The sequence below is a fragment of the Oncorhynchus tshawytscha genome, linkage group LG30 (assembly GCF_018296145.1).
Source record: "Oncorhynchus tshawytscha isolate Ot180627B linkage group LG30, Otsh_v2.0, whole genome shotgun sequence".
Lineage (NCBI taxonomy): Eukaryota > Metazoa > Chordata > Actinopteri > Salmoniformes > Salmonidae > Oncorhynchus > Oncorhynchus tshawytscha.
The window spans coordinates 5,278,294-5,291,345 of NC_056458.1; the positions used below are offsets into that span (position 1 = coordinate 5,278,294).

At 43.7% G+C, this 13,052-nt stretch overlaps 1 protein-coding gene across 1 annotated transcript in view; it reads right to left on the reverse strand.

The window, feature by feature from the left end:
* The window catches only part of LOC112228965 (neurexin-2), a 222,495-nt gene that overhangs the window by 8,983 nt on the left and 200,460 nt on the right, over positions 1 to 13,052 (reverse strand). The window contains 2 exon segments of the mRNA XM_042309468.1: positions 3,985 to 4,313; positions 8,911 to 9,079. Of these exon segments, the coding sequence (XP_042165402.1) occupies positions 3,985 to 4,313; positions 8,911 to 9,079 (498 nt within the window).

The following is a 13,052-nucleotide window of genomic DNA, read 5'->3' on the forward strand; positions in this document are numbered from 1 at the left end:
TGAATCGTGAATAAGGAGTGAGAAAGTTACAGAGGCATAAATATCATAGCCCCCCCCAAAATTGATAACCTCCCCTGTTATTGTAATGGTGAGAGGTTAGCATGTCTTGGGGGTACGATATTTGTGCATCTGTAACTTTCTCCCTCATCATTATGCACAATTCATTCATGACTACCTATAACCATGGTAGCATCCACATGAATGTAGAAGTGTATAGAAAACATATTATATTCTCATTTACAATACAAGTGACTCCAACATGACAAAATACATTATTTACCATTCATTTCTATTGGGCAGAAAACAATCTGAAACACGACCAAAACAAACAGAAACTGCATCCAACAAGTTTATAGAGTTACAAGCTTGATGTAGTCATTGCGTGCTCGGAATACGGGACGAAATACTAAACTTATGACTACTTTAATACACATTATAAGTGAATTTGTAGCAATACTTCTGGTCCCCTAAAATGGAGGGTCTATGTACAAAAAGTGCTGTAATTTCTAAATGGTTCACCCAATAATGGACGAAAATACCCTCAAATTTACGTTGACAGTCTGCACTTTAACCTCACAGTCGTTGTATCATTTCAAACCCAAAGGTCTGGATTACAGAGCCAAAACAACAACACATTTGTCACTGTCCCAATGCTTTTGGAACTCACTGTAGTTTGATCCGGAGATTACACGACTGCATCAGTTTGTCCTCCCATGTCAAGGCACAGAAACCTCACGATAAATCATATCTGCACATGTTTGATATGAGACACCACTTTTTTTTGACAGCTCTCACATACAGTATATTAATCATTGGACTTCCCTGAGCTCTTCTCAAACAATGTTCCATCAAACTGTCATCGCAGTTTCGAAGACAATGTTTTCCATTCAAACATGTATTCAACTGTCACAGTGTATCATTTACCTATATAAAATATCAAAGGAATAGACACACTGAACTATTTTGAGGAGAAAAGGCAGTGTCAGTAAATGTAGAAATAAATGTGGTCACTACAAGCAGGTGTAGCCAACCCTAAAGCTGTCTGCCATTATGACCTTCTGAAAGAGCATTGAAATTCAACAAGGGCTTGAGAAATCTAGTCGATGTAAATCTATGCTAATGACCAGGTTTGCATAGACAGGGAGGTTTGACATTGGAGGTAAGCAGTTAGGCCATGATTGACATCAATTTATCGCCTTCATTATCGTATGGACAAGCCTAATCAACTTATTTAGCTGGAGGAAGTAGCCTTTGCCCCACCGTACGGTATCAATGCATTTACAGGGTTCGGATTTAGCTGGAACTTGACATGCATACTGGGCAATGGCTGTTACAGAGTACTGTCATCCATCAAATGTGCTTTTAAGACATCTGGAGACGTGGTTAGTGTATGAAAAGTTATCTAAAGCTTCGTTTTTTCACAGTAAAGCTTTAGCAACTGTGATCAGAACAATTGCTTGGCCGTGTGAAAACTGTAGGACGATTAAAGAGTTGTCTTGTCTGGCCCTTGTGTCTTACTGTCTAATCCACACATAACAAATAACGGCATCGTTGTGGCGTTTTGATTCTCTAATTAAAACATGCTTTATTGCTGCATATTAGATCTGCCTGACTGCGTTCATAAAACAATTACTCCCTCCCTTCTTGTGTCTGTGTATACAACGCCTGTAGTTTCATAAGCAAGTTTATTGTTTCTGGTGGAACTGTAGGTATTATTAATTGGGTTTGTTTTTGGTAATTTATGACATGACGCCATGACAAATGCTCGTCTCAGGTACACGAAACACTTTCAATGTAAACCACTGCCTGGGGAAATGATTACAGTATCTTATATCCCACTACTGTCGTCTAATGGCTCAGAGGGAGTTAGCTGACTGTGAGAATGATTGAGCTTGTGTTGTTCAGTAGCACACGTGCTAATCTTATGAGGAACCTAGAAAGTACATGATGGAGAATAAATCATAGCCACAACAGAAGAGAGAGGATTGCCAAGTGAATACACTGTCGCACCCTGATCAGTTTCACCTGTCCTCGTTGTTGTCTCCACCCCTTCCATGTGTCGCTTGTTTTCCCCAGTGTATTTATCCCTGTGTTTCCTGTCTCTCTGGGCCAGTGTATTTAACCCTGTGTTTCCTGTCTCTCTGTGCCAGTTCGTCTTGTATGTTTTTCCAAGTCAACCAGCGTTTTTCCCCGTTCTCCTGCTTTTTGCTATTCTCCCTTTTTCTAGTCCTCCCGGTTTTGACCCTTGCCTGTTTCTGGACTTTGTTCCCGCCTGCCTGACCAGTCTGCCTGCCTTGACCACGAGCCTGTCTGCTACTCTGTACCTGCCTGCCTGACCATTCTGCCTGCCTTGACCACGAGCCTGTCTGCCACTCTGTACTCCTGGACTCTGATCTGGTTTTGACCTTTTTGCCTGTCCATGACCATTCTCTTGCCTACTCCTTTTTGGATTAATAAACATTGTAAGACTCCAACCATCTGCCTCCTGTGTCTGCATCTGGGTCCCGCCGTATGTCATGATAAACACAGGTGTTTGTCTCTCCCAATCAGAGTGTTAGAGAAAAAATGACTTTGAATATAACTTAAACTTGTACTGTTTAATATTTCAAGTGACTAATGTTGTTTGAAATATTCAGACAGCCCGTGAACATAAATTATGTTTTCATATGTAGAAAGGACAAGCTTGGTAGTTAGAAACATTCTGCTGGGAGCCTAATAAGAGCAGCTCTGAGGTGGTCTCTCTGTAACCCCCGCTCTTTGCTCTGCTGGTCTCCCTAGGGCTATTTATATTAGTCCAAGGTTCTACATGGGGTTGAATTGTGTTTCATCAACATTCATGCAAATGACCACCAGATCGCTTGATATGGAAATAGGCAGTTTAGCCATGACTGGCAAAAATTGTTCCTGAGTGTGACCTTCAATCATATCTTGATCAACAAAGCCAAAGGCTGAGGGGAAAAAAAAAGGTTGAATCCAAGAAATGGGGGCGTATTAAAGGATGGAGGTCCCTTGACAACTTACACTGAATGTGGTGGGGCCTTTTGCGTGGATCTATATGCCCACAGGCTGCCTAATACATATGCAAGTCGGTGTAGAAAAGGAAATGTAGCTCTGTCTGCTAAAAAAAAACCTGTAAATGTAGCTTTTGGGGGATTTACAGCTTTGTAGCTGAAAAAAAGAAGAAGAAAAGAGTGCATCACGCTGCTGAGGGAGTTTTAAAAACAGCACAATGACTTACACAGGGTCTGATGGTTTTTTATCTGGTGCGCACTGTGACCATGACATTGAAAAGGCATCATACATGAATTAATTTCCCCCAACAAACCAGGAAAACACTTCCAATAGAGAGCTAACGTATGTTCAAAGACGTGTCTAGGTCCAGTGCTTTGTCTGTGCTCCCTTCTTGAAAGCTCTTGGTTTTAATGAGTAATTACAGCCTCTTATTGGCAGAGGAATGCCAGCATGGTTATGTTGAAAATGTGCAAAGGAATTGAGAGAGAGAGAGAGAGAGAGAGAGAGAGAGAGAGGGAGATTGTTCCTGTGAAAGTGTTCTTTAAGGGTTGTTTGGATTTGTCTGCCTGGTGAGTGGCTAAATGAGCTATAATGTAGATGGAGTGTCTGTCTCACGCAGCCAACCTCCAGATAATGGACATATTGTCTGTCTGGCGGAGTCCCTTCGCAAAACCTTCCCATCTAAATGGTTACTTATGCTGTCTGTCTAATGCCTTCAGTCCTAACACGAGCTCACCCACAGTCCTTGTCACAGTCACCTCTAACATTAGGAAAACACCATACGTACAGCTCCTTATAGTACAATGTTAAAACCAGGATTACTGAATGAGGGACAGTTAACATACTGATTAAAATGGCTAGTCTTAGTTAGCAGTCATCATTACATCACCTCACGCACCATTGGTCACTAATAACGTTCAACATGGCCCTAGTACCCTGCCTCGCATGCCCCCACCCGGCCTTCCCTCTGACCTGGGAGATGCTCTCCCTCATGCTGGGTGAGCGTTGCCTGCGGGTGGTGGTGGTGGCCATGGTGGTGGTGGTCTCCATGATGGTGGTGGACATGTCGGAGGCTGCCAGTGGGGTGGTGGAGGTGGTCTCAGTGGTCAGCACAGACAGGGAGTCTCCCACCAGCCTCAGGTTCCCCTCAGCCTGGACACTGGGGTCATTCTCTGCCGCCAGCGTCAGCACCTGCAGGCCATTATAGTAGAGGCCAGAGATCTGGCCCTGGAACGGCCGGCCCTTATCCTGACCCCCGATCTTTATCGCTGCCTGGCTGTTGAAGATAGTCAGCTGTCGTCCTGTAGTGAGGTAAAGGAATAGGAGGAAGAGGGATCGAGGTCGAAAGATAGAAATGGAGAGAAAGGAGAGAGACACAAACAGGCGGACATCCAATTACAGTATGAGTTATACCGTTCTAGATACCCAGAAGGGCCTTGGCAACAGATTTGGAACTCAGCACAACAAGTTAAATGATGGAAGTATATGTTAAAAGCTTGTCTGAAATGTTCAACTCAATGTCAGTGGTCTGGTTTGTATATTTAGTCATCGTACTGGTCACATATATTGGCCCAATATATTCTGAGGGTAAGATGTGGTTAGTTTGAATGTTATATTGGTAAAGTATTTTCAATTTTCAATTGAGTTAGTGAATTGGCTTAATCCTGGTCACAGGGTCCAAACAAATGTGCTTTTCAAATCGGTTAAGTGTTTGCGAGAGGGGAAGATGGCACAACAATGCGTATAATTTTACTTACATTTCACTATCAGTGTGTTTACATGGAGTAATGTGAGAAAAGAGTGTCATGGGAAACTGTAAGCACATTACTTTCCTCCATTAAGCACAGGGAGTTGTTTCTCTGAATTGAAGGACAGCTAGGGACAGGGCATTTCCCCTTCATCCTCTCAGTCATAAGCTGACGGACCAATCAGCGTTGCTCCTCTGGGACCCACTGTACTGAGTGGACTGACTACCTCTGGTGGAAGGGAAGTGTTTTCTCCCTCCCTTCCTCCCTCAGGTTATCTAACTCCACCCACTGACAGCAGCATTGGTAAGCACTGTCCCTGTTAGGTCACCCAGTGAGTTCAGCAAGTCGAGAGAGGGTAATGTCGTGTGCCAATCTCAGGAGAATTCTAATGAACTATGTAGCTGAGTGTTGCAGTGACAGTAACCTAGAGGTCTGTCAGGGTCTCAGCCCCTTTGTCCCTGAATGTCTGTGACATGGTTGCCAGGGATGCAGGGAAGTCATCTGGAGGCATAGCAGGGAGAGTATAGTGGTGTTTAGTGGGGTCACGTTAGTGCGTGGGTTTTAGCATGGTCAGTCAACCACAGCGTGGACTATACATGACTAGAGAATTTAGAGGGACCAGGATGTGAAATCAAGTGGAAGGTTTATTGTGGATACTTACACCTTGTTGCAAGAACCACAAACATTAGATGAAATGCTCTATGTTCCATTACCAGCTAATTATCCCAGTTGTTTAACAGGTTAGTTATCACTTTAAATATGTTTCTGTCACAAGAAGAATAAACAGATAACAACAAGGTAAGAAAATCAGCAGCATCTAATTAAACACAATAATTGGAGGGACGTTGTCGGAGGGTTAGTCAGGGGTTACGTTTAGTTCATTAATTTAAAAATCTCTGAAGAGGTGCAGCATTCCCAAATGGTCTTGGGGATTGCAAAGAATACCTGGTAGATGTACTGTTAACCATTTGGTATATATATATTTTTAGAATGGTACTAAATGAGCCGGGGTACGTTACTCGAAATGCCCGAGGTGGCTGTTGGAGGATATATATCTATGTTCCCATCCTAGTCACTACGATCCACAGTCAATTTCAGTCCAAACATACCCAACATGTAGCTCTATACCGTACATAGGTAACAGCATTTGATCCTTTGCCTCTTGGCACTGCACCTCTTACAGGGATTTAGACAGAGGGATTTAACTGGATTTAGTAACTGTTTAATGGATTCATTCATTTTTTTCGGTTTACCTTTGTCGAGTAGCCACTCGTCAACTACCCGACCAAGTCGGTATGGGATTCTTTGTCTAGCAATAACCAGGCGCTCATTATCAAAGTTCCCTTCAAAGAATTTGGAGAGACAGATTAGAGGTTAAAGTCTGGAAGTTGAAAGATCACAAGGTTAGAGACAGGGCATCATGGCTAACACATTTAGCAAGTTATCAATTTTAACCCAGCTTCAGGTTAAAAGAAACTTGTGCTTTACTTAGTGGTATTTAGTTAAGGGACAGTAACAAATGGTACATTAGTTAGAATGGTGTTTATTTCTATTTATAAAATACTGAGCTGGATCATTTAGGGGGATTGGTGTAATTATGACATTTTTAGCAAAGCATCAGGGCTTAAATGCATACAAAATAGAAGAAGAGATTGAACTGTAATTGGTAGAAAACAGCAAGAAAGCAACAATGCATGCATTCAAAAGATAACCATTTAGAAGCATGAGTAAATGTCAAGAAGACATTTTCTGGTTGTTATCATGTCAATGGAAGGGCGATGGCGACTGTTACGGGAAGTAGCCTAGCAGGGTTCTTTATTCTTGATGAAAGGGATTCATGATATCATCAAAATGTTATACACAGACATTTCAATCAATTGTTGTTATTTACTCTGAACAGATATACTTTATGTATACAGTATAAAACAGTCTGTTAAGCGTGATTAACTTTACAGATATAAGATTAGTATTTATTTGTGGAAGACATATATTTCTTTCAACTTTTAGCCCCTTTTCTCCCCAATTGGTAGTTACAGTCTTGTCCCATCGCTGTAACTCCTGTACGGACTCGGGAGAGGCGAAGGTTGAGAGCCATGTGTTTTCTCGAAGGACGACCCTCCCAAGCTGCACTGCTTCTTGACACACTGCTTGCTTAACCCGGAAGCCAGCCACACCAATGTGTCGGAGGAAACACCATCCAACTGGTGACTGAGGTCAGCTTGCAGGTGCCCAGCCTGTCACAAGGACATGGGATAGGGCCATCCCAGCCTGCCAAACACTCCCCGAACCCAGATGATGCTGGGCTAATTGTACGCCGCCTCATGGGTCTTCCGATCATGGCCAGCTTTGACACAGCTTGGGATCGAACCCGGGTCTGTAGTGACACCTTAGACCACTGCGCCACTCGGTAGGCCCTATTGAGGACATTCTATTGTGAACAAATCAAAGGCTCCCAAGGTATGGGATATGACTCTATCTACTACTAGGCATTGCTTTAATGAGATAATTAATTTTCTCCCTTGTCTGTGTGACTGTGGATGACACGCCTTGTATCAGACTCAAAATGAAATAACGAACCAAAAGAAGGACCACAATGGCATCTGAACTTTCTCTGTGACAGTTCTCATCTAGCTCAAAGCCCTCATTTCCACTGCTCTACTCCTTTCACATACGGTTACAGTAATGTTATGATTGGGCCAATTACTGACTGGGTTAGTGCCCCATTGGTGGAGTGCTAGAGTGGATGAAGCAGCCATTATAAAATAAAAAGAACCTTGGTAAAACTAGCCTTGAGCATCACTCCACTTGACTGTACTGGAACCAAACACCTGCAGTAGCATAGTAACCTAATCTTACCCTGGTGCTCTTAACCTACCTTAAAGATACAGTACAACAAAATGCCTGTGCCTAATATGGGTATACAACTGATTGTCTGACTAGACATGACTTGTTATGTCAGATCATGTATTGAATATCAAGAAAGTGGAGAGGGAGAGAGTTCTCTGTCATTGAGAACAATACCTTTACTAAAGTAGTTAGAGAATAGCTGAACTGCCCCTATCAATTACAATCTAGAAAATCATTGACACATTTTGGATAATTCTTATTGTTAGTTTGGCCAGTGTGAGTGGAAAAGAAACAGATCATTAGATACTACATGAATCATAAGGATGCAATGTAAAAAATGTTTTGGATTTGATTTGTCAGATAGCATGGAGGAGAGACAGAAGGTGAAGGGACAAGGAGCAGATGACAGAATGTTCTTTTTTAACCTTAATTTCAACTAGGCAAGTCAGCTAAGAACAAATTCTTATTTACAATGACGGCCTACACCGGACAACGCTGGGCCAATTGTGCGCCGCCCTACGGGACTCCCAATCACGGCCGGATGTGACACAGCCTGGATTCAAACCAGGATTTGTAGTGACTCCTCTTGCACTGAGATGCAGTGTCTTAGACCGCTGCGCCACTTGAGAGCCACACACCTCTTCCTCCTCCCCTTTTCACGCCACACACACATAATCAGTGCTCTCATATAAAAGCTCATTTTACAGGCGGGGGGGGGGATAAAGCGAAAGCTGAGATTTGGCTGAGGGTTCCTTCATTGCTCTGAGGCTGTGCGAAGATCCCATTCTCAGCATCCACTTTGCCACCGGCCAAGCTGGCTGCTACAATTACTACGAAGAATCCGAATCCATCCTCTGCCAGATGTACTCGGCAAGGCAGCTTGAGGGAAGTGTGTCCATTTCAGATTGTTATTAGATTGTTTATGCAGTAGTTATCTGTGCCCACCATGTGGCAACTCCATAAAGTGCTCTGAATAGATAGAATAGTGAAATGGCACATATCAAAACTGAATGCTGGGGCGTGCTGAAGAAAACAAATCAATTTACTCTATGGCAGAAGGCAAACTTCCAATTCCATTTGGACTTGCTTGCCAAGAGCATCCAACAACTGTCCCTGAATTGATGTGATATTTTCTGTTTGATGGCTTGAGCTGGAATCACCGTGCACCTTCCTCCATGTCTGTGTTGTTACAGCCTGGATATCTCTCTCTCTCACACTCTCTCTCCCTCTTTCTTTTAATGTATACTTATCTGTCGCTCCCACTCATCCCACCCATTTCAAAGTGTCCTGCTCCATGCCTTACCTGGTGGGTAGCGCTCGACCGGCTGGTTGTCCACCTGGAGGGTGGCGTTGCCACCACTGCGTGTGAAGCGCACAACATGGTACTTGCCATCGCTAACTATGACAGCCGGCTCGTCAATGGTGATGTCGTCTGTCCCCACGTTGAAGATCACACCAATCTTTCCTTGTTCCTGGAGATAGAAGAAACAGAAGAGATGTTTGACTTGGGGTGTCTGAAGTGAAAAAGCAAGTGAGAAATTCCCAAATCTAAAAATGTGTTGAAAATAGTGGCAGCTGCTGTACCACTGATGAGTAAAGACATTGGTATTGTTTTTGTTGTTACAGAGCTGCAGGGCTGGAAGTACCCTTGGTTGAGTAGCCCAGAGTTATCCTCTGTGACATGGGCAGTATATTAGAATAGTGCATCTCTATCCGTTCCATTCACCACACGCTTCCCTCTGCGGTCTGCATCAGGCTCCCTGATGTGGCTCACTAAAGACATGACCCTGCTGGTACTCGTCTACCAGAAATGACCTTACCCATCCCTCTCACTGAGTCTTCTCTCACACCTGGAATCTCCATAACAGGTCAAAGTCACTGCCTCAGTCTGCCTCAGCTAGGAAACTGGGCTGGGGAGCCCATTCACTACCGCGCGTGTGGGCGCTCTGTGCCCGAGCGGGCTTTGCACGTCTGTAGCCCCTGTGATGGGACTACAAGGTCACAGTGGTAATGTGGCAGTGTGAGAGCAGACTCAACTCCCTGAAGACCAGACCAGCGGTCTGACAGCTTCAACAATATTCCATCCCAATCTACAGGGTGACAACCAAGCTTACTTCACACATCATTTGGTACTGTCAGTAATTTGGGATGTGGTATTGTGTCTTCATGAAGATGACAAGCAACCGCCAGGTTTTTAGACGGGTAGCTCGGGAATTGATTCCCACAGAGCCATTTGATGAGCAGAACAGAAACCAGTCGATCCTTCAGGGTAGACATCTGAAAGGGCAAACTGCCAAAAGGTTGTCACCGACGATGAGAGAATATGGAACCTCTCGCCACTCTGGGTCACCTCAACCGTCACTTCCTCGGGATAAATGAGGACAAAGTTAGAGGAGCATTACAGCCACCAGGAAATGATACTATGTAATATCCTGTCCATCCATACACTGCAGTGTGATGATGGTCATCTGTTATCAGTTATCCAGTTAAAATCTTGTCTAGTTATTTGATGACTTGTCTTTTTTATTAACAAAGTATGGGATTTGCACAGATGTAGCACCAATCCATTACATCAGTGTTCTGAACTGACAGAACCTTGGAGTGACCCCACCACTGCTACCACCCAAACAGCACAACCCGTCAGTGTGTCCTCCGCTGCCTATCCCCCATAGGTAAATATTATACTTTTGTGCTCACATTTTTTTGGTGAGCATTTCTCCTTTGCCAATATAATCCATTCACAGGTGTGGAATATCAAGAAGCTGATTAAACAGCAAGATCATGACACAGGTGCACCTTGTACTGGGGATGATAAAAGGCTACTCTAAAATGTGGAGTTTTGTCACACAACACATTACCACAGATGTCACAAGTATTGAGGGAGTGTGCAATTGGCCTGCTGACTGCAGGAATGTCCACCAGAGCGGTTGCCAGAGAATTTAATGTTAATTTCTTTACAATAAGCTGCCGCCAAAGTCGTTTTAGAGAATTTGGCAGTACGTCCAACCGGCCTCACAACCGCAGACCACGTGTAACCATGTCAGCCCAGGACCTCCAATCCGGCTTCTTCACCTGCGGGATCCTCTGAGACCAGCCACACAGCTGATGAAACTGAGGAGTATTTACAGTGCATTCGGAAGGCATTCAGACCCCTTAACCTTTTCCAAATTTTGTTACGTTACAGCCTTATTCAAAAATGGATTACATTTAAAAAATCCTTATCAATCTACACACAATATCCCATAATGACAAAGTGAAAAGAGGTTTTTAATTATTAAAAAAATAAGAAATACCTTATATAAATATTCAGATCCTTTGCTCAAAATTGAGCTCAGGTGCATCCTGTTTACATTGATTGTCACACCCTGACCATAGTTTACTTTGATATTTCTATGTTTTGGTTGGTCAGGGTGTGAGCTGAGTGGGCATTCTATGTTTCATGTCTAGTTTGTCTATTTCTATGTCTGGCCTGATATGGTTCTCAATCAGAGGCAGGTGTTAGTCATAGTCTCTGATTGGGAACCATATTTAGGTAGCCTGGGTTTCACTGTGTGTTTGTGGGTGATTGTTCCTGTCTCTGTGTTTTCACCAGATAGGGCTGTTTCGGTTTTCGTTACGTTTCCACGTTTGTTGTTTTTTTGTAGTTTTTGTATTGATTCGTGTTTTACGTTTGTTGATTAAACATGGATCGCAATCTACACGCCGCATTTTGGTCCGACTCTCCTTCACCAAAAGAGAACCGTTACATTGATCATCTTTGAGATGTTTCTACAACTTGTTTGGAGTCCACCTATGGTAAATTCAATTGATTGGACATGATTTGGAAAGGCACACACCTGTCTATATAAGGTCCCACAGTTGACAGTGTATGTCAGAGCAAAAACCAAGCCATGAGGTCGAAGGAATTGTCTGTAGAGCTCAGAGTCAGGATTGTGTCGAGGCACAGATCTGGGGAGGGTACCAAAACATTTCTACAGCATTGAAGGTCCCCAAGAACACAGTGGACTCCATTCTTAAATGAAAGAAGTTTGGAACCACCAAGACACTTTCTAGAGCTGGCCACCCGGCCAAACTGAGCAATCGGGGGAGAAGGGCCTTGGTCAGGGAGGTGACCAAGAACTTGATGGTCACTCTGACAGAGCTCCTCTGTGGAGATGGGAGAATCTTCCAGAAGGACAACCATCTCTGCAGCACTCCACCAATCAGGCCTTTATGGTAGAGTGGCCAGATGGAAGCCACTCATCAGTACAAGGCACATTACAGCCTGCTTGGAGTTTGCCAAAAGGCATCTAAAGGACTTTCAGACCATGAGAAACAAGATTCTCTGATCTGATGAAACCAAGATTGAACTCTTTGGCATGCCAAGCATCACTTCTGGAGAAAACCTGGCACCATACCTACGGTGAAGCATGGTGGTGACAGCATTATGCTGTGTGGATGTTTTTACAGTGACAGGGACTGGGAGACTAGTCAGGATCGAGAGAAAGATGCATGGAGTAAAGTACAGAACCTCAGACTCGGGCGAATGTTCAACTTCCAAGAGAACAACGACCCTAAGCACACAGCCAAGACAACGCAGGAGTGGCTTCAGGACAAGTCTCTGAATGTCCTTGAGTGACCCAGCCAGAGCCCAGACTTGAACCCGATCGAACATCTCTGGAGAGACCTGAAAATAGCTGTGCAGCGACGCTCCCCATCCAACCTAACAAAGCTAGAGAGGATCTGGAAAGAAGAATGGGAGAAACTCCCCAAATACAGGTGTACCAAGCTTTGTAGTGTCATACCCAAGAAGACTGTAATCACTGTGAAAGGTGATTCAACAAAGTACTTTCCGAATGCACTGTATGTCTGTAATAAAGCCCTTTAGTGGGGAAAAACTCAGTCTGATTGGCTGGGCCTGGCTCCCCAGTGGGTGAGGAGCCCTCCCAGGCCCACCCATGGCGGCACCCCATCCCAATCATGTGAAATCCATAGATTAGGGGCTAATTTATTTATTTCAATAGACTTATTTCCTTATGAACTGTAACATTGAAATTGTTGCATGTTGCGTTTATATTTTTTATTCAGTATAATTATTTTTTTTAAACATTTTTTGGTCATTTAGCAGACACTCTTATGCAGAGTGACTTACAGGAGCAATTAGGGTTAAGTGTCTTGCTCAAAGGGACATCAACAGATGTTTCATCTAGTCGGCTTGGGGATTCGAACCAGCAACCTTTCGGTTACTGGTCCAAAAACTCTTGATCGCTAGACTACCACCAACCAACAACAGTTGGTGCAGAAGCTAGCTCCTCCATTTCCTTGGAGACAGCAGTTCAGTTTGGGGTCAAGAGCAAACTCCTTCAGTCTGCATTCCTCACATTAAGCCCTGTGATTTCTCCTGAATCCACAGTGCAGTAGGGGAAATGTATCGGAGCCCAGTGTTTCAAGATAAGGAGAGCCCCT